This window comes from Carcharhinus amblyrhynchos, chromosome 3, assembly GCF_965287045.1.
Source record: "Carcharhinus amblyrhynchos chromosome 3, sCarAmb.v2.hapA, whole genome shotgun sequence".
Taxonomy (NCBI): Eukaryota; Metazoa; Chordata; class Chondrichthyes; order Carcharhiniformes; family Carcharhinidae; genus Carcharhinus; species Carcharhinus amblyrhynchos.
This window is the reverse complement of record NC_137326.1, coordinates 114,293,743-114,316,334: the sequence shown is the minus strand read 5'-3', so window position 1 is coordinate 114,316,334 and position 22,592 is coordinate 114,293,743. Positions and strand designations below refer to the sequence as shown.

Below are 22,592 nucleotides of genomic sequence, written 5' to 3'. Positions count from 1 at the left end.
CCTAACGTTTGGCGAGAACGAAAGCAAAGAGGGGACCATTGTTTTTTTTGTGAAAAAATAAAAATAATATTTCTTTTGAATGTGCCATTTTTTAAAAAAAACACTACGAGCAGCCACTTCTTTGAGGTGAATTGGGGGTGGTGGGAAGCAGGCGGGTGGTGGACGAAGGAAGGGAGGGAGGGGCGGAGCCAGGCTAGGCTAGGCCCCGGCTGTGCGGAGGGAGTCAGTGAGGCGCCGGCGCGAGAGACCGGAGAACCGCCAATCCGGAGAACGAGCGAGGCAGCTTCATCCGCGGCTCCACCATGATCACCTCAGCCGGTGAGTTAATCGGCGCCGCCGGTCCCCGTGAGGCTCTCAGGTTACCCTCTCCCCCACCACCCCCTTCTTCCCCCCACCCCCCCCCCAGCGCTGGCCCAGCTGGACCGTGCCGTTTCTGGGCCTTGTGCTGGCTGTTACCCGGCACCGAGTAAGCTGAGTCATTGAGGCCCGAGAGCGGCCACTGGCAATGGGAGAGGCTGCTGATTCCCGGGGCCGCTTCCAACAACATCCATCCCGCAATCAGGCCGGCATTATATTATCTGTGGTTTCCCAGTAATGCCGGAAATTTACTTGTTTACCTGTTAGTGTCAGAAGTAGGCTTACATTAACACTGCAGTCAAGTTTCTGTGAAAATTCCCCTGGTCGCCACACTCCGGCGCCTGTTGGGGTACACTGAGGGAGAATTTAGCATGGCCAGTGCATCTTACCAGCACGTCTTTCAGACCGTGGGAGGAAACCGGAGCGCCCAGAGGAAACCCACTCAGATACGGGGAGAACGTGCAGACTCCACACACATACGGTGATCCAAGCCAGGAATTGAACCCGGGTTCTTGGCGCTGTCAGGCAGCAGTGCTAACTACTGTCCCATTGTGCTATACCTGAGAAGAGCATGGAAATCAAATCAGATCTATCAAGTTGAGCCTTTGAGCACTCACGGTGCTGCTATATGTTGCTGAAACCATTAAAACCAGTTTCAATGAAGTGCATGTGTTGTTGACAGTGGCTCCAGGAATATAAGGTGCTTTTTGGGATTATATTCAGTCAGTAAATCCAAGCGACTATTAAATTATCAACTGCTTTTGTTATAGAGAGCACGGCAATGCACATACACTGTCATTTCACTCCTGTTAAATCTATGGAAATGTCAGAAATAAGTTTAAAGTTTATTTATTAGTGTCACAATTAGGCTTACAGTGAAGTTACTGTGAAAATCCCCTAGTTGCCACACTCCAGTGCCTGTTTGGGTACACTGAGGGAGAATTTAGTACAGCCAATACACCTAACCACACGTCTTTTGACTGTGGGAGGAAATAGGAGCACCTGGAGGAAACCCATGCAGACACAGGGCGAAGGTGCAGATTCTGCACAGATAGTGACCTAAGCCAGGACTTGAACCTGGGTACCTGGTGCTGTGAGGGGACACTTTGCCACTGATTGTTCCTGAAACAAGTCAATAAGGGAGCTGAGTAAGAGGGCAGAATAATAGTTCAATATTGATGGAGTGATTGGGAGTCAGGTTGCAACGTAACATCGTAAAAAATTGGAAGCTTGCATTAATTTCATACATTTAGCTGAGTAAATGTTCAAAGATAAGGAGAATGAGCAGTGATTGATCGGGAGCAGTGATTTAAAGATTGTCAAAGAAAAGGGCCTTGAAGAAAAGTCAAGCTGGTGAACAGGAAAGATGAAGGGATTTAGAGTTCTACAGAATAAGGCAGTGTCTGATTGCAGTGACAGGGTGAAAGAAGCTGCAATTATTGTACATCCTTGTTCTGAATTGTCCCATTAGAGGAAATTGTTTCTCTAGATCTAACCTATCCAATCCCTTCTCAAACCTGTAGGCTTGAGGGAATCAAACCATGTTTATGCAATTTTCTTTTATGACATAACTCTAAACCAAAGTATCATTCTGGGTGATTCTGCACCATGGCCCACATATCCTTCCTGATGTGTGACGCCTGAAATTGAAAACAGTTCTCCAGTTGGGGTCTGATGAAGGCCCTTAACAATTGAAACATTTTTATTCCAACCCCATTGTGTTAAAGGCTGAAATTCTATTATTATTACTTTTTTTCATCTGTATGATTTTGTGTATCAGGGCATACTTTGCTTCTCCTAGTTGTTCCCAAATTAAAATTTTCTTGTCTTGACTTGGATCCAAAATGGGTGACCTCCTATCTTCCATGTTGAACAAAACTGTGGCAGATGAGAGTTTGTTTATGACCCTTTGTAATCTTCCATATTTCAGCCAGCTAACGCACGAGTCCTTTATCCCTGTTCTTTGTACCCTATCCGTTGTACAATCCTTGTCAAATCCCCTCTGGGATTCCATTGTGGACAATGTGGCATGAGATGTTCCAGAGGAACATGGTCTTTGTTGCAGACAAGTTCAAGGAAAACACCAGGACCTCTTTGATCAGGTTGACGAAGGTAATGGATTTGAGTCGGTAAATCATGAGGCTCTGTGGATTCTGCTTCAAAGACTTGGATGTCCAAGAAACTATAATTCTGAAATTGTTTCATGATGCTAATCTCATTGAGTGGGAGATCTGAAACAATTGCCTTCAGAATCCAAATTGGGGTCAGGCAAAGTTGGTTGTATTATTTATAATCTACCTGACTGTGTCTATTTACCTCAGGGATCAACTACCCTCTGATATCAGTATTAAATACCATCTAGATGGAAAGTTCTTCAACCTCTGTTGACTGTGCCAAAACTAAACTGACCTCTATAAGTGTACAAGATATACATGATCTGCTGTGTACAATATCTTTGCCTGCTCTGCACCAAATTTATAAGCCTCTCTCTTCAATGTTATGTAAGAGAAAGTAAGCTGGTCTTTGAATGTTTCCAAAACAAAACTCCTATATTAACCCACAGCTGGTGAGTCAAATATTCCACCACCTATAAATGAAGTTGAGATTCTGAAATATGTTGAGCACTTTCCATACATTAGCAGCCACCTCTATCAAATGGCCACCATTGACAAAGAAATCCAACACTGGATCAACTGCATCAGTTCAATCTTTTTCACACTATGGAGTGAGTGTTTGACAACAAAGACCTCCGTAAGTTAACTGAAGTCTTGGTGTACTGATCTGTCATCAACAAGCTCCTGGAGTGCCTTTCAGCAACGTATTAGGATGTTAGCGAAATCTCATCAGCAATACCGCTGCTGTATCTTCCACATCCAATGGGAGGACCATCGAGCGAACTCTGATGCCTTTCTTGAAGCCAGGCCCGTAATTATGCAGGCAAAATAAACTTGGATGGACTGGACATTTGGGATGACTATACGCTCTTCCCTGTCAGTTCCTCTATCAAATGGCCAGCATTCTGGGAAAGGTAAAGAAAATGCTTGAAAGACACTCTTGAAGCCCTTCTTGAATGCAGTGGCGTTGACTAGGAGGAGCTTGCTACCAATCATTTAGAATGCCGACAACCTGTCCATCAAAATGCATCATGCTTTGAGGCAGAGAAAAAAAAAAGCAAATCCTGCACTCTGGATCCCACTACCTAATGGGATGTCCTACTCCAAGTGCTTAAAGATCTGCGGATTGAGAATTAATTGGTCTGCTAAATCACAGCAGGCCCATTCCAGAAACACACAACCTAGAGTAGACAACACCCTCAAATTGAGGGATCGCCGATGACTGAAGTGCATTCAGATAAAATCCGTAGACCATGTCCCATTCATTGTACTAGTACAGCTTCAGAAAATTCAGCTTTGTTAGTCCATCATATCGTTCATAAGTAAATCCATTCTGGCTTTGAACTGTCAGACTTGTCCATGTACTTAGTTACACTCTGCCTTTAATGATAGATTGTACTAACCTCTCCGCAACTGACTTGAGGAAATATGGCATCAGAATGCCTCCGAACAAATGGTACGCATGCAGCTCTTTAGTCTGTGTCATAAGGTGCTCTTCAGGAGATCACTGAAGGGTAAGAGTGTACCGACTAATTTGCCATTTCTTTTAACTTTCCTTCTGACTTGTGTTATGCGAAGCTGTCCTACTCCACCATCAGCTGTCATTCTCTCCTTGCCCACTCTTCCCCTGGCAATAACAACAAAGCTGAGGTATTAGTTTGCAAGAAGTCTTTAAACAAATTGATTGTATTCCCTGGGGTTTAGAGGGTTGAAAGTTTGATGGAAGTACTCAAAGTATGAAGGAGAACAGATATTTCTCTGTCTACCCTGTCTTGTTTGTTGGGAAGTGTCAGACCAAGACGCGTTATCTAAAAATTGGAGCCAAATCTTTCAGAAGTGAAATTAGGAAATGTTTCTTCGCACAAAGCACAGTAGAAGTTTGGAACTCATGTCCGCAAACTACAGTTGATAACTTAGTATTAAAACAGATTGATAGATTTTTGTTTACCAAAGGCCTTCGGATATATGGAACAGAGGCAGGTATATAGAGTTAGGCTTCAGATCAGCTATTATCTCATTGAGTGGCGGGGACAGGGTCAAGAAGCAAAATGGCCTACTCTTATGGTTCAGTTCAAAGTGTTGTACGTGCCAATAATATATGTAAAACTTCCTAAACAGTGAAATGAATATGAAAACTAATTGCAACACTTATGTGTATGGTTCTGTACACACAAAGAAGGGAAACAAAGCCACATGTAATTCGCTGGTTATAAAAGTTTAATTTGATGTGATGTCAAACTAACCGTTCATGTTGTGTTATATTTGTCGAACCAGTTTCTTTCAGTTCAACTTGGTCACCCTCAGGTTATGAAAAAATATTCTTCAAATATTTTAGCTTTGAAATTATTTTTTCCCTTTTTCTGAACGGCTAAGCTACTGTTTTTGGTGGGTTTAGTTGCATTCTGCTGTTGCCACCTGCCAGTACCAAGGTGGTTTAATGGTCAGTTATGTGGTAATTCTTGAAAAGGGATAGGTCATAGGGTACACAACTCATTTGTGCTGAAGATGAACAAGTTCTATACATTTTTTATTATTTTCTCCTCATCTTTTCATTTCTGATTTATGTGTTTAATTTCCATTATAAATGTGCATGGTTTCATAACTTGCTTGTTCAATTTTCTCCAAACATTTCAAAGGCAGTGATGCTTGCTAGAGAATGGTTCAGTGTGAAATTGCAAGATTCCACATACAAGTTGGAGTTGTTTGACCACAAACTTTGAAATCCAATGGCTGTAAGCTATTCGATCTTGAGGATATCACATCTGTCTTCATCTGACATCCATATAATTATGTCCTGCAGAGATTGGGAGCAAAAAACAAGACTCGCTTCCTTCTCCATAATCCTGGAATGCCACAGTGAATTGTAACCTCTTGCCACAGTTGTGGCAGAAATGAGCTAACACAGCATGCACCAAATAGTTTATAGCTGGGACCTTCCTGGTATAGAACATAGAACAGTACAGGCCCTTCTGTCCTCCCCAAGCTAAGTCTGAACCCAAGATCAAGCTATCCCACTTCCTATCATCCTGGTGTGTTCCATGTGCTCATCTAATAACTACTTGAAAGTTCCTAAAGTGTCCAACTCCATTATCACAGCAGGCAATGCATTCCACACCCCAACCACACACTGTGTAAAGAACCTACTTTGGACATCCCTCCTATATCTCCCACCGTGAACCTTATAGTTATGCCCCCTAGTAACAGCTACATCCACCCGAGGAAATAGTCTCTGCACATCTGCTCTATCTGTCTCCTCATCATCTTAAAACTTCTATTAAGTCGCCTATCATCCTCCTCCACTCTAAAGAGAAAAGCCCCAGCTTCCTAACCTTTCTTCATAAGGCCTACCCTCCAAACCAGGCAGCATCCTGGTAAATCTTCTCTGCACTCCCTCCAATGCTTTTACATCCTCCTTATAGTGAGGTGACCAGAACTGCGTACAATATTCCAAATGTGATCTTACCAAGGTCCTGTATAGTTGCAGCATAACCCCATGACTCTTAAACTCAAACCTCCTGTTAATAAACACTAACACACTATAGGCTGCCTTCATGGCTCTATCCACTTGAGTGGCAACCTTCAGAGATCTGTGGATATGAACCCCAATATCTCTCTATTCGTCCACGTTCCTCAGAACCCTGCCGTTGACCCTGTAATCCGCATTTAAGTTTGTCCTACCAAAATGAATCATCTCGCATTTATCAGGGTTAAACTCCATCTGCCTCCTTTCGGCCTAGCTCTGCATCCTATCAATGTCTGTTTGCAGCCTACAAGAGCCCTCCACCTCATCCACTACTCCACCAATCTTGGTGTCATCAGCAAATTGACTAACCCACCCTTCAGCCCCCTCTTCCACGTGTGACTCAGTTGCTCACTGCCTGCATGCGTGATGCAAATGCATTTCTACCTGTATCTTTTTGACTGCAAATCCTATTGAAGGCAGTTTTTCTAATGATGGTGTAAATGGACTCTACTATGTCTTACTATGAGGGTTTCTGTGGAACAAAGTTAATCCATGCCTGATAAAACTGGTAAAGAGACAATGCTCTCTGAGTACACACTGCACTGTTATGCATCAGGTAATTTGTCTGTGTTAAACAATGAATTGTGGATTTTATTTCATGTATGTATTCTTGACATGTGGTGTTACTTTTTTTTAGTCTTATTTTGTGCTGTATTGTGGTTGCTTTTATGAAAATTGGTTCTCCTACTGGAAGAAGTTGAGATTGAAACTGTCTATTTGGTGTCTCCTGAAATAAAATCTGGCCAGCATGAAGAATCTCAGTTTGTGAGCCTGTTGGTAGTGATTATTGGCATAAGCAATTTCTTCTTTGTTTTTTGTGATCTACTGGGAGTGATTGATATATTTTGTGCTAAACATTTTCCTTTTAATTGCACTTTATAGCTGGAATCATTTCACTTCTGGATGAAAAAGAACCACAACTCAAGGTAAGTATTTCTTCCTTACAGAAACAATTAATCAGGATTGAGGTATGCTGTGTTATCTGGGAACAGAGTTAAATACTTTGACTGCAGTACTATTTATTTCTCTTTAATGTCACCTTGTTCTTGAGACATTTGCAGTGTGAAATTAATATAAATACAGGAGTGAAGTCTATGTATTTTATAAACTAAAATTAAACTTGGAGCTGCTGACAGATTTGGTAAACCTTCTGAATGTTAAAATTAGGCTGGCATTTGGATTGTAATATAGTTTGGATACTGTTAAGGCCATGTGTTTACTAGGTTGAGTTTCTTCATTGCTTGCGAATGTTGAGAAGTTTCTTTGGTTACTGGCTGAGTTAATCGCACAATTTCAGGGCATATGGTATTAATATAAAGTCTGCAGCTGTCTTTGCTCTCTTAACTGAAGGAGGTGGCTCTGATTAAGAACCATTTATATCTGAAATGTTAGCTCCGTTCTCTCTCTGCAGATGCTATGAGACCTGCTGAGATTTTCCAGCATTTTCTGTTTTTGTTTGTGACAAATCTACACCCCTGAATGAATGCTTTTTTTCCTCTGTTCTAGGAGTTCGCTCTGCACAAATTGAACTCGGTGGTCAATGACTTCTGGGCTGAAATTTCAGAATCTGTGGTTAAAATGTAAGGAATTTATGCTGTATTTTAAGAAGTAATGCTGTTTGATGGACAATACAGATTTCATCAGCTAATTTGTTTCTTAACAATACAGCTTTTGTTTCAATGCTGTCTCCAAATCTCTGCATTTTGGAAATCACTAGTTGTCGACTGGGTAGTCCAGCTTTCTGTGTTGCTTGTAACTCTCTACATCCATTAGAATATAAGAAATAGGAGCAGGAGTAGGCCATCTGGCCTTTCGAACCTGCCCCGCCATTCAATAAGATCATGGCTGATCTGTCATGGCTCAGTTCCACATTCCCGCCCTCTCCCCATAACCCTTAATCCCCTCTCTTATCAAAAAATTAGCTGTCACATGTATTTGTTGTGAGACCATTGAAAAGAAAATAACCTCTTTGACATTGACCTTTATTTGTTGATACTATGAGTTCAAGATACCAGAAGCAAATTTTTCTTTCTCACATCATGTAACTGAGTAACACATGAGCAGTGGCTAAAATGTGTGCAGATTAACAAGCATTACATTGCAAGTAGACTGGCTGCGTGATGCACTGTAAATGCAGGAAAATGATGCAGTTAAAGTTCTCTGCCAAGACCGAAACAACAATAAAGGATGCATCATTTGAGTATACAGATTTTAATATTGATGCTGTGATTCTTTTAAGTGAGGAGCTGTATGAAGATGAGACTTTCCGAAGTCGGGAGTTTGCTGCCTTGGTGGCATCTAAAGTTTTCTACCACTTGGGAGCCTTTGAGGAATCGTTGAACTATGCACTTGGAGCTGGGGATCTCTTCAATGTAAATGATGAGTCTGAATATGTGGAGACAATTATAGGTTAGCATTCTTTAATTCCCATCTAACTCCTTATGAATTCTTTCAAAGGGTATCCACTTGTAAATCCTTGAGATAATAGGTTGTCATACTTTACAAATTTTCTTTGACTGTTTGAAGGTCTTCATCTTTGGAAAGAGTCTAACCAAATTACAATAGTTATTTTTATTTTCCAACATCCATTATGGTGGTTATATTTATACAAGCTTCCTGTATTGGCTGATGTAAAATGTTCAAAATTTAAGAATTGAGGCTGAAATTCACTTCCAGGGTCAGTGGTTGAGGCAAAATCTATGTCATTATTCAGGATGAAGTGAGTTGAAGGGCTGTGGGAACTAGACTGTTAAATGTGATTTATAAGCCTATTTACTCATGGATGTGGCTTAGTTCAAATTACCTATTTGCATGTTGTGCATTCTACGTGGTAAAGCATTGGTGCCCACTGAACTCAGGATGATACCTACAGGTGTTAATGTGTTAACATTTTCATGAATCTTGTACTGGCATGCCCTGGTAATACACTTGAATTTTATTAAACTAGTATTATGTTTTATATTAACCGTGGGAAAATTTTTCTAAGTGATATTGCCATTTGGCAGTAAATTAGGAAAGTTTTCATGGTTGAGTTCAGTATTGCTCGGATGCAATTCACAACCATATTTATATTGCACATTTCCCATAAGAAAATGCCCTAACGCGTGTTAGAAAGGCATGAAGAAAATGAATACTGAGCTAAAGAAGAGGACATTAACTGTAATACCTAAAGCCATGACTTGAGCATATGACAATTAAGTGGGTATGCAAAAAAATGTTGGTAGATATTTGGAAGGCTGGAAGAAGTGAATAAGAGTGTGGGACAACGCTGTACAGAAAATTATTTTAGTTATTGGATGGGTGAAGGAAATTGAACTAGGCTTATCCATTCCGGCACTGAGCTTTTATCTTTTTCTTCCACTTTATGTTTCCAAGTGACCAATATTCCCCAGGTACATAAGCTTTAGCATTTAATTGTTGGAAGGAAATCTTTGGTGAGTTTGATTGCTGCTGTAGCATACCAATATGGCTGGCTGCAAGAAGTAATTGCCAACTTTCATGTTTTAAGGCATCGCAGTGAGTAGTCTTGTGTGTTTTAATGTGATTGCCATTTCTTTACTGCAGCAAAATGCATTGATCATTATACAAAGCTACGAGTTGAAAATAGAGAACTACCTGATGGTGAAGAGAAAAGTATCGACCCTCGATTAGAAGGTATTGTGAATAAAATGTTCCAACGCTGTTTTGATGACCATAAATACAAGCAGGCAATTGGCATTGCTCTAGAGACCAGGCGGCTTGATGTCTTTGAAAAAGTGATTCTTGAATCTGTAAGTATTCCTTGTTGTAATAATGCCATTTCTGATGTAATATAGGCTATTGCTTTTTTCTTTCCACCCTTATCCAAGAGCATTTGAAGATTCATTTTGCAGTAGCTTTTATTGTTGATGTAGAATTAATGCTGTAACTTCAGTTTTAGTAAAGTCATATTGTTGAAATTTTAAAGTAGTGCCACACGAGCAATGACGTGTTGATGATGTAGTTTGCTTATAACTAATCAACAAATTTTGTTAATTACAGATGACAGAATGCCATTTTCTAAGCATTTACATTTTTCTGACAATACCAGTTTGTTTTAATAAATTCTAAGGAAGTTCTTTTAGTCATTTGGTTGTACAGAACTTGAGTATTGCCGATAAAATAGACTTTTTGTCAAGTTTTTGTTTTGCACTCATCAGGGCGTTCACAAAAATAGAATGAAAGGGAAATCAACAAATTTCTAATGTATGAGAAGTGAGTGCTGGTTATTTGGTAAATGGACTCTGGCAGAAAATGCATCAGTTGATGATGACTGACAGCTAATTGTCAAGCATTGTTTGACACTTAAGTCAAGCAGATAGACTCTGGCCAAGTCATTACTCTGAGGAAGGAACCAGTGAATGGTTGTTTAATTTGGCTGAAACGGATGCAATGTATGTGCAGTGCACTCTTCTACAGTATAAATTTATTAATTTCCTTGCATTGTATTCTCATGACTGTCCTGATGAGTTAAAATGGAAAGCTTTATCAAACGGAATTTTTTTCAACTATACTGCCACATATAGAGATGCTGCTATATTAAACTCTATTATATTTTCGCAGAATGATATCTCAGGGATGCTTGCGTACAGTGTGAAAGTGTGCATGTCACTGATGCAGAATAAGCAATTCAGAAATGAAGTTCTGCGCGTTCTGGTCAAACTATATATGAATCTGGACAAACCAGACTTCATTAATGTGTGTCAGGTAATATTTTAACTATATATCTATAAATCTTGTGTATGTGACACATTTCCTGTCTATAAACCTTACTTCACGGTAAGATTGTTGAGTGATATTTTTTAGCAACATTTATAACTGAATCTAAATTATGTAAATGTGTCACAATGTTGTTTCTTATTTCTCACCACTGGTGGCTGTATGACATCTCCCTATTGCTTTCTGTTCACCAAGGAAAATGGTCATAGCCTTTCCAATCTATCCACATAACTGAAGTTCTTCATCCCTGGAACTATTCTCATGAATCTACTCTGAACCCTTTTTCATGCCCTTCTAGGTGTGGTGTTCAGAGTTAAATGCAATACTTTGATTTCTGCTCGTTGTCCAGGCTCGAAGCTCGCTCTTATAGTAGCCCCACTCTGACTCCACCAGACCACTTGCTGACATACTGCCTATTAAAGACAAGTAAAGCCTTTAGTTGTTCCCTACCTCAGCTATCCTGTTCTGCACTGTCCCGATGCCCAGAATGTTTACTTTTTTAATCTGTCTGGCCTGGACAATCAAAATTAGGTGCAAGGCAGAGAACTGATAAGGGAGAAGGAAAATGAGAGATTGCAAAGAGAGATGCAGTGGGGAGAAATAGCAGCACATAGTAAATCACACAAGTCCTGGCCATGATCATGGTGACTAGGAAATTTCCCTGTCAGTAATGTCTGCTGTTTCGTGAATGGGATTGATTTCTATGCATATAGTTTGTATTATGTAGTTATTGTCCACTTACTGCAGTTTGCTGGCAAAATCTTGCTGCAATCTAAAAATATTATCGCAGTTTGGCTCATGATTTTGGAGACTCTGCTATAGTTTGGTTCCTGAGCCTGAAGACTAATTGTAATTTTGGGTCATAAACGCAAAGATTTCTGTATATAGAAATCACAAATTCCACACCCACCGCCAATGCTTTATTAACATTGCTGTGTCACCTAATCACTCCAGAAAAATGTTGATTATAAGGTTGGCTTAAAAGCCTTGTATATGTTGAAACTTTACTTGCTTTTGGCACCAATTTCTGTCACCTTTTTTATGTCTTTATAATGGTAAAACCCTATTGTTTTACTGTATAAGATTTAAAAAAAAAGCAGTGGAAAAGCTCATGTACTAGCCATATTCTAATTTGGCTCTTGACATGCTGCTTGACCACTGTTAGTTGGTGGTTAATTCACATCGGCATTTTGTTCATAGAATCATAGGATTGATACAGCACAGAAGGAAGCCAGTTAGCCCATCCTACCCATGCTGACTCTCCTTCATGTTTCCCTGTAATTTGCAAATTATTTTGCTTCAGATAAATATCCAACTCAGTTTTGAAGTCGTGAATTGAATCAGTCTCAACCACACTTTATAGACATATTCCCCAGAAAAAGCCTCCTCAATTCAGAGACTTGCTCAGCGACATGCACCCAAACCTCCTCAGCCAGGGAACCCCTTTTCACAGAACCACTCTCCAACATAGATACCACCTTGACATCTGCCCCAACCCCTAGACATATCATAAAAGCCCCCAACCTAACAGCTCCCTCCCCCGAACATGTACCACCTCAACAACCATGCTTCTCCAACACCTAAAATACAACAGAACGCACGCACCCACCCACCAGCCTATTCCTCCAGGGGACCTGACCAACACCTTTCCCCCTCTTTTATTTCTTTCTCCTCCTGACCCATCATCTTTCCCACTACATGTACACCAACCCCCCTCCCCCCACCCCCATGTACCTGACAAACAAAAGAACCTCTCCATCCCAGCTAAAGCTGAGTAGCTTTACTGGGCAGACCTGGCTGAAATTCTCAAAGTTGGGCACTTGCGGATGAACATGGAATCCAATTACAATTCCTGCTCGGTGTCTCAAGATCACAAAATAACCAAACTCACAACAGACTTAAAGATACTACCCTTGGTGAGGCGAACTGATTAGATTTCCTCCTGATGGGCTTTGTTCCAATCTCTCTGAGACCCAGACTCAGGGTCTTGCTGCTGCTTCTGCACTGGTTGATCCCAGGTTACTGCTGCCAATGTCTCTGAATCTCTTATTCAGATGTTGCTGGAACTGATCATGCTTCCAATAATGTACCCACAGGACGGGCACTAATCAATGACTCTCTTTTTGGTCACAAATGCTGCCCCTGTGTCAGGGGTTGTAATTCTCTCAGGAACACGACACAATCATTGGACAGACAATGATTGAACAATCAACTCCTATACCTGTTCCATTGCTGCACATCTTGTTCCTTGCTGCTCCCACGGTCTCTAAGCTGATTAAGTTAACCCTTTTAACCATCAGGCTTTGCTGTGTCTTCACTTTGCTGGTGCCTTTTTGAATACCCATCAGACTATAAAGTATAATGTGGAGAAAAGTGAAGTTATTTATTTTGGTCATAAGAATAGAAAAACAGAAACTTTAAAATAATGTGAAACTTGTAAATTGTTCAAAGAAATATGGGTATCCTTGTCCGAGGAATGCAGAAAGTCAACATGCAGATACAGCTAGCAGTTGGGAAGACAAACAGAATATTAGCCTTTATCGCAAGGGGATTAGAGTACAACGTTGTAAAAGGTTTTAGTGAGCCCACATTTCGAATATTGTGTGCAGTTTTGGTCTGTATATTTAAGGAAGGATATATTTGCATTGGAGGTGGTAGAGCAAGAATTTACTAAATTCGTTCCTGGAATGAGGAGTTGTCTTACCATGAGAGGTTGAGTTAATTAGGTCTATGTTATCTGGACTTCCAAATAATGACAAGCAACCTTATTGAAACAGACAGGATTTTGAAGGGGTGTAATGTGAAGATTTTGTTTTCTGGATATGGTGTATAATACATGCAGGTATCCAGTGTCAGGATAAGGAGCTGGTCATTTAGGTCTGAGGTGAGGAGAAATTCCTTCACTTAAAGGGTTGTGAATCTTTGGAATTCTGTACCCCAGACCAGACATTTGTAGATTATCCATTATTGAATATATTTAGGGATGACCAGCTTTTTCATGCCTCGGAATCGATAGATATGGGGAGCAGGTGGAAAAAATGGCATTGAAGCTTAAAATAACCACAGTTGCGTTGAATAGTGGAGCAGGCTCAAAGGATCACGTGGTTTACTCTTGCCCTTATTTATTGTGTTCTTGCTGCAAAATCTTTGATTTCAATTTGTATTAACCAGATCCATTCTGGCCCATTAATATCATCTCTCTCCCCATTATATTTATTTGGGTATGCTTTTTGCATAGCTAACCTAAACCTTATGATATTATGATCATTGTCCCCTAAATGTTGCCCCACTGACTCTTGATCCACTTGACTCCCATCATTCCCCAGAACCAGATCTAGCAGTGTCTCCTTCCTCGTTGGACCTGAAACATAGCTCAAAAATGGTTCTGAACATACTTCATAAACTCTTCCTCTTCTTTGCCTTTCTACTATCCCAGTCTATGCTACGATAAATAAAGTCCTCCATTATCATTCTTATTGTTCTTGTGCAAATTTCATATTTCTTCCACTTGGTGGTGGGCTTATTGAATGTACTCAGTAGTTGATGGTTTCTCTATTGTTATTTTCTCTCTGATGTGTATGCTGACATAGGGCAGCACGGTAGCGCAGTGGTTAGCACTGCTGCTTCACAGCTCCAGGGACTTGGGTTCGATTCCTGTCTGTGTGGAGTTTGCACATTGTCCTTGTGTCTGCGCGGGTTTCCTCTGGGTGCTCCATTTCCTCCCACAGTCCAGAGATGTGCGGGTTAGGTTGATTGGCCATGCTAAGATTGCCTCTTAGTGTTCTGAGATGTGTAAGTTAGAGGGATTAGTGGGTAAATATGTAGGGATATGAGGGTAGGGAATGGGTGGGATTGTAGTCGGTGCAGACTCGATGGGCCAGATGGCATCTTTCTGCACTGTAGGGTTTCTATGATTCTGTGATTTTCCTAGCAAATGTTTAGTGCAGATAGGATATGTATTTGCAAATTTAAAGTCATTGTAGAAATAAATTTGCCCCACGTTTTTGTTTTGAGCACTTGCCAATTAGGTGAAGTAATATGCGTTCCTAAAATCATGACTGTGAATTGAAAAGCCATTTCCCACTGCTGAGCTTGAGTGTTTAAATGATAGCAGGTGGCACATTTGTGCTACCACCTAGTTGCCCAAATTCAGCCTGTTGTTGATTCCAGGAATGCGGTAGGCTGTTGCAAAATGAGTTCTGATCTAACTTCTGTTATTTTGTTTCTACAGTGCCTAATTTTTCTGGATGACCCCCAGGCTGTAAGTGATATCTTGGAAAAGCTTGTAAAGGAGGATAATTTACTCATGGCCTATCAGATCTGTTTTGACTTGTATGAGAGTGCCAGCCAACAGTTCCTCTCTAGCGTCATCCAAAACCTGAAGACTGTAGGCACTCCCATTGCTGTTGTACCAGGTTCTACAAACACAGGGACTGTGCCAACTGCTGAGAAAGAAAGGTAAAGATGCTGCTCATAAAGTCATAGTGGATGAGAATTAAATTTTCTGTTTATTGGCTTTGTTTTGATAAATTTGCAGTAATTGTTCAGAAAGTGTTAATATGCATGAAGCATGACAAATCTCTGAAATTCCTCCTTTGATTCCACATGCATAGTAATGACTAAAAGACCATCATGTCCTACAGATTGATTTTTCTTTTTGTTAACTTCAGTAAAAAAGGCAGAACCACCGATTTTAAAAAATAGCCGACCTGCTTCTGTTTTAGGAAACTGCTAAAAATGGAAATTACGCTGTTGCGAGTACCTTCTCCACAAAAGTTGCAGTGGTTCAAGAAGGTGCCTTACCGCCAAATTTGCTCACATCCAGTAAATCCAAGTTAAAAGTAAATGAACTACATATAACAGTTTAAAAATATTGTTAGCTAAACACTTGTCAAGACAGTGATGTTATATTTAGCCTTTTGAATTTTTTTGAGTGTATCAACATCTGTGATTTCTTACTGATCAATAATCAGGCACATAACAGCTGCTAAGTAACAAAATCTCAACAAGACAATATTTGGCTTTGTGCGTAGTGAAAAGGTCATCTGTTCGATTATTGAGAAAATCAATGAGGATCTACATTCTGGATTTGATGCCTATTTGCAGTGTCTTTTGAGTTTTGTGGCAGTATTCTGCAGTAGTATAAATATCTACGTTGCATGTAAATAGCAAGTGCCTGTTTGAGGTTGTAATATTTATATTGAGTTGGGAAATAAAATCGAGAAGTGTGTTCTGTGTATTTTTCTGTAGTAATCTATCAAATGTGAAAAGATTACATTTGACTTAGCGGCAGTACTAAGGGCCGTGATAGTAGCACATTGGTTAGCACTGCTGCCTCACAGCGCCAGGGACCCAGGTTCAATTCCTGGCTTGGGATGTATTTAGTGCATTGCATTGGTTGAAGGTCCTGTGTGGTCCTGGACAGCCTCAACTGGGATCTTGGGCTCATGTCACACTATCTATAATCCCCATGACTTGCCTGGGCTTGCAAAATCTCACTAACTGTCCTGGCTGGAGACAATACACATCTCTATAACCGCTGCTTAAGCCTCTGTCTACTCATATTGTCTCTACCTTTAAGACTTGATTACCTGTGAAGACTCGCATTCCAACCATAATTGTCTTGTTGAGATATTGTTACTTAGCAGCGAATATATGCCTGATTGTTGATCAGTAAGAAATCACAGATATTGATACACTCAAAAAAAATTCAAAAGGCTAGATATAACATCACTGTCTTGACAAGTGTTTAGCTAACAATATTTCTAAACTGTTACATCTAGTTCATTTACAGTTAACTTGGGTTTACTGGATGTGGGCAAATGTGGTGGTGAGGCACCTTCTTGAACCTCTGCAGCATGTGTGGAGAAGGTACTCATAACAGTGTAATTTCCATTTTTAGCAGTTTCCTGAAATAGAGGCAGGTCAGCTATTTTTTAAATCAGTGGTTCTGCCTTTTTTACTGAAGTTAACAAAAAGAAAAATCAATCTGTATGACATGATGGTCTTTTAGTCATTACTATGCATGTGGAATCAAAGGAAGAGTTTGTACATTCTCCCTGTGTCTGTGTGGGTTTCCTCCAGGTGCTCCGGTTTCCTCCCATAGTCCAAAGATGTGCAGGTTAGGTGGATTGGCCATGCTAAATTGCCCCTTAGTGTTAGGGGGTCTAGCTAGGGTGATTGCGTGGGGTTGTGGGGATCGGGCCTGGGTGGGATTATGGTTGATGCAGACTCGACAGGCTGAATGGCCACCTTCTGTACTGTAGGATTCTATGATTCTGCTCTTTGCCTCCAAAGTAGAAAAAGTGGTTTGACACTCACGCCAGAACTTGGACACAAATTACATTATTTTTCTGTAGATATGTAGTAGTAGATATTTGTAGTTTAACATTTCTATGGGAAGTACAGTAGTAATTTATTGATATTTGGAAGTACCGTAATGTTAAAAAATGGACTGTAGTGTTGGTGTTGACTGCCATGAGTGGATATGCCGGCGTTGGACTGGGGTAAACACAGTAAAAAGGTTGGTGTTGTCAGACTTTGTACTGTGTTGACTGCATCAGAGCATGTTACTTCCTCTGCCCTTAGTTGTACATAGAAATGGGAGACAAATGTAGTCCATGGCGGAAACCCAGTGGTATAATAGCAAAACTATTACTTTCCTTTTATAGTTTAGCTTTGAACTAGAATGCAGTTAACCAAGAAGAGAGATGGTTTAAACTTCAAATAGATTTTCTTAAATGGTGAGCCAACTGATATTTCTCTTTGATAACCAATTTTGAATTCTTTCCAGTGAAGCAATGGAGACGGATGAAAAATTGGGAAACTCTCCAGTAACATCTGTGAAAACAACAGAATTGGTGAGGCAATAAGTATTGTGTTCTTCCCCCAACCCTTTTTAGGTTTGGAAATTTTCACCCGCTGTAGAATCATGCTCTGCCATTTGATTTGGCCAAGCAAGATGAATGTCTGAGAACCCCTGTAATGCTAATTTGTAGCAGATTGCTGAGTGATGTCTGATAAGGACAGAATCATTGGCTTTTTGCTAATGCTTTTTCTCTAAAGAGAAACACTTAGCATTGCGTTTCAAGACATTTTCACTTTTTTTCAAAGACAGGATTTGAAAATTAGAATTAGATTTTTTTGAAAAATATTTTTCAGTCAAGTATATTTATGCTTTTAAAAAAGAACTAGGATGAAAGGTGTTTTATGATGCTAGATTCTCCCTCAGACTAAAATTGAGCTCATCTAAGTAATTAAGCAACACATCACACCCATTGTTTTGGAAATTCCTCCGTTCCCTATATGTGTCTGCATCTTTTTTAAAAATACCTCCTTTTTTAATTGAGATGAAGGCAGCATGTAAGAGTCAGATTTGCTAAAGGGAAAACTGAGAGAGGCCTTGCTGAGATGAATGGATGCAAATCATTTTGCTTATGCCATATAAGATGATCCAATAATGCAGGCTAGCATACTTTGTTATTGTGCAAATATATCGAGTATGTATGAATTAAATCAGTCTAGTTCCAGAAAGGTGCTTGTTGATAATCTGGTTCTTACCAATTGTTTGGTCTGTCTTTGGGGAGATTGAAAAACATTTGCAGAGGATAAAATTAACTAATTCAGATCACAAAGGGATGCTTTTGTTACATTGCTGGGTTGCACGATTGATAAAGTAAATATAGAGTAGTGTCAGCCAACTCCCATCAAAGATATTCAGACCACTTATAAAAGCGATTGACATAACTAAACATTTCCTTTATGATGTATATAAGTGCTAAATGTATGGAATCTTATAGATTTTATTGTACATTGTTATTAAAAGTTGTCAAAAATGTTTGATTGTCAGAAGCTTGTTTTATTTTACAGACTGCTGAGTCCAAGGCCTTGCAGGATCAGAACACAAAAATGATAAAAATATTAAGTGGTGAAATGTCTATTGAATTGCATTTACAATTTTTAATACGAAACAACAACACAGATCTTATGATATTAAAGAACACAAAAGTAAGACACTCAATCTAACTTTAATTTTCGAATTTGAATGTTCACTTTTGAATGTAACTAATGAAAATTTATCTATTCGTTAGGATGCAGTCAGAAATTCGGTTTGTCATACAGCAACTGTGATTGCCAATTCTTTCATGCATTGTGGAACAACAAGTGACCAGTTTCTCAGGTAAATCAAAGTGCACTGCAAGTTTATTTATAAGGTAATGAGATTAAGCAAAAGAGTTTTGTCAGGACAATGGAAATTTAGATAGATTCTCTTCAACCCACAGATGTTTGTGCAGCAAAATTTTTAATGCATTGTTGGGTGGGGTAGAAAAACATAAAGGCTAGGAAGGAGTAGTGCGTGGGAATGTTATTTGGAAGGCACCTTGTTGAGCATTGTAATAGGCTGTCACTTACAAATTGTGAAAATCTGCCAGAATAAAACTTATTCTACATTTGTTTATCTGTTGTGTATGGGAATTCACCAGGATAAGAGTTCTTTTTATTTTTGATACTCAAAAGAAACAAAAATATTGCAGATGCAGGAGATTTGAAGTAAAAGCAGAAAATGCTGCAAACCTTAGCAGGTTCAGCGGCATCTGTAGAGAGAAAAGCAGTTAACATTGCAGATGACCTTTTGTCAGAACTCCTTTTGTTTTTGTTTTCATAGAATCATAGAAACCCTACAGCGCAGAAAGAGGTCATTGGGCCCATCGAGTCTCACTGACCACAATCCCACCCAGGCCCTACCCCCATATCCCTACATATTTACCCGCTAATCCCTCGAACCTACGCTTCTCAGGATACTAAAGGGCAATTTTTAGCATGGCCAATCAACCTAACCCCCACATCTTTGGACTGTGGGAGAAAACCGGAGCACCCAGAGGAAACCCATGCAGACACAAGGGGAATGTGCAAACTCCACACAGACGGTGACCCAAGCCAGGAAGTGGTAAAAGTGGCAATCCAGGTACTGCAGTTAGGATGTGTAATCTGTAGGTTAGAGAGAAGAAGGAACAGGTGCAAATAATGCAGAAGTGATGATTAAGTAGGAGTTGTTTGTGAGAGAAAAATTAGATTCACAATTGAATTATTTTGTTTTCTAGAGAAAATCTTGAATGGTTGGCAAGAGCCACCAACTGGGCCAAGTTTACAGCAACGGCCAGCCTGGGAGTTATCCACAAGGTAACTAATTGTGTTCCAGTCACAGGAAGGAGGAAGAGCTGGATGTCCCAAATTCTGCTCTGAGCTATTTGTTTTTCATTTTTATCTTAACCAGACCATTTGGTATTCCTCTTGTTCTCCTACTTTTTTTGCTGCAGTTGATAATTTATACTTATATATAGCACTTTAACATGATAACGTCCCAAGGTGGTTCACAAGAGCATTACAAAATGAAGTGTGACGTGGAGCCACCTAAGGAGATATTACAGGTACACTGTCTCCAAACAGGCCATGGTTGTGCTGGATTTCGGATCTTGCCGGGTTATGGGAAGTTTAAGCTGTGGACAGTTCAGGCCAAGCTGTGTCAGATTGGGTTAAGGGTCGTTTGGGACACGGGAATAGATCAACATGTGATCAACAAAGCAGATGGTGAAATAAATCATAACTATGGTGCCACGCTGCACCTGTGCAATTCCTAGCTGAATTGTTGGAATAATTTTCTTTAAAAATTTTTTAATTAAAATTAATGGTTGGAAAATTCTAAAAATGTCCACCTTTGGGACAATTCTGGTTTTTGGATAGCCAGATTTGAGACACTGTACCTGTAAATGAAAAGTAAAATTGCAAACATTACCGATGAATATTGTCGTGTGAATTGGTTCCTGGGATCAGAGGGTTGTCCTATAATGAGAAACTGAGAAATTTGAGCCTGTGCACTCTGGAGTTTAGAACAATGACAAATGATCTCAGTGAAACAAAGGCTTGGCAGCATTGATACTGAGAAGTGTTGCCCGTGGATGAACTATCTAGAACAGTGGATGCACAGCAGGATAAAGGGAGTGATAATTTAGGACTAAGGTGACAATAAAAGTCTTCACTCAGTGTCAGTTTTTAGAATTGTCTTTCCTAGACTGTTGTGATGCTCTATTGTGAGTACATTTAAGGCTGAGCTGGTATCTCGGGAACCAAGGGACATGGGGAGTGGGCAAGAAAATGGAGATGAGGTGAAAGATCAGCTTTGATTGCATTGAATGGTGCATAAAGTTGGAAGGGGCTGATTGGGCTATACCTGCCTCTATTTCTTATGTTGTTCTGAAATAGTGCCCCTGTCTACCAATAAAGATTGTAAAGATGTATTTCTTCTTTTTATCCTTTGGCTGTATGTGCTATCTTAACTACATCTTACAAAATGTATTGCTTCCTATGTAGGTACTTGCCGCCTTAAATTCTTCTACATTTGTATCATTCATAGTACATTACATTGCAATAGCCTACATTTTTTGTTGCTAATTATTTTGCCAACTGAAATATTTACTTATTCTGGTCTGTAATTTCAATAAAATTCTGAAGTCTATCTGGTGAAGCACTGGGCAATATATATCCATTTTACTTTCTTTGTGAATTACCCTTGTGCAATTTCAAGCATTGAAGGTGTTAGATAAATGTAAGTTGTTGTAGTGCAATACTAATGTCATTTAATATTCAATTCATAAATTTCAAAGATACAGCGTTCTGCCAAGTCAGATTCATTAGGCTAATCCCTGGTTTTTCTTTCTCATGTTTTTCTTTGTTGTCCTCATTTCACGTGTTGCATCATGTCAAATTTTTGGAGAATATTGTCTTTTTTTTCTTTTGGGGGAGGGGTAAGTGGCAGGGAAGATAAAATAGCATTCACACCAATGAATTGCCAGGTTTATCATTTTAATGGAAATTGCCAGCTGCCAAGTGGAAAGGGCTAGGTAGGTAGTTTGTACAATTCAAAATTGCTTTGGAATTTGACATGTACATTCCGTGGTTTATTTATGCTTTTTAAAGCCAAATTGGGAATGCGAGTTGTCAGTAAATAACTCCTTGCCCATTTGCTCAAGTTCCATGAGATACATTATTAATGGTTCATAGGTTTCAGTACACCAGGTAGCTTCTGTTTTTCACCAACTAGTGGAAACAGACCATCATTACAGCATCTTACTCCATCATAATCATGAATGATAAATCTGGTCACCCTTCCTGAAAACAGTGATTTTAAGCTCCAGAGGCAAAATCTCCAGTTGCTGAAATCTGTCTTTATAATTGCAACCTCTAATTCTTGGTACCATTCTAGTGAACCGATGTTGCACCTCTTCCATTGCTTTTACATACTTCCCATAATGGATTGCCAAATATTGCATGCAGTCTTTCAGTTGTTGCCTGACTCAAGTCTTGTACTAGTCCAGCTCGATTCTATTTGCCTTTTTAATAGTTTTAATTACTTGCATTATCATGATTTAATGTTTGATCATGTGCATCTACTCATTGAGGTGTCTTTGCTCCCCTATTCCGTCTAAATCATGTTGTTATGTGTATCAATGTTGTTCTATCTGAACATTGTATAACTTATTTAATTAAGTTACTGCTCTTGATATTCCCAGGAAGATTTGCTATCGGGTAAATAATGAAAGTGCACATTGTATGTTTGTGCTTTCCAGCTAATATTTATCTGAAATCTGTACTGTGGAATCCTATTCCTTGTCTAGGGTCATGAAAAAGAGGCCTTGCAGTTAATGGCAACATATTTACCCAAGGATTCTTCACCTGGCTCAGCTTATCAGGAGGGAGGTGGTCTCTATGCCCTTGGTCTCATCCATGCAAATCATGGTGGTGACATCATAGAATATTTGCTCAACCAACTAAAGAATGCAAGCAACGATGTAAGTGCTAAATAC

General features: G+C 39.7%; 1 protein-coding gene across 1 annotated transcript in view; it reads left to right on the top strand.

Moving 5' to 3' along the window:
* Positions 1–204: 204 nt before the first annotated feature.
* The window catches only part of psmd1 (proteasome 26S subunit, non-ATPase 1), a 97,251-nt gene continuing 74,863 nt past the window's right edge, over positions 205–22,592 (top strand). The window contains exons 1-12 of the mRNA XM_080185764.1: positions 205–318; positions 6,877–6,920; positions 7,501–7,574; positions 8,234–8,403; positions 9,559–9,764; positions 10,576–10,719; positions 14,963–15,189; positions 17,525–17,591; positions 18,601–18,738; positions 18,822–18,910; positions 19,833–19,911; positions 22,404–22,577. Of these exons, the coding sequence (XP_080041890.1) occupies positions 303–318; positions 6,877–6,920; positions 7,501–7,574; positions 8,234–8,403; positions 9,559–9,764; positions 10,576–10,719; positions 14,963–15,189; positions 17,525–17,591; positions 18,601–18,738; positions 18,822–18,910; positions 19,833–19,911; positions 22,404–22,577 (1,428 nt within the window). The 5' untranslated portion in view covers positions 205–302. The remainder of the gene's footprint in view (positions 319–6,876; positions 6,921–7,500; positions 7,575–8,233; positions 8,404–9,558; positions 9,765–10,575; positions 10,720–14,962; positions 15,190–17,524; positions 17,592–18,600; positions 18,739–18,821; positions 18,911–19,832; positions 19,912–22,403; positions 22,578–22,592) is intronic.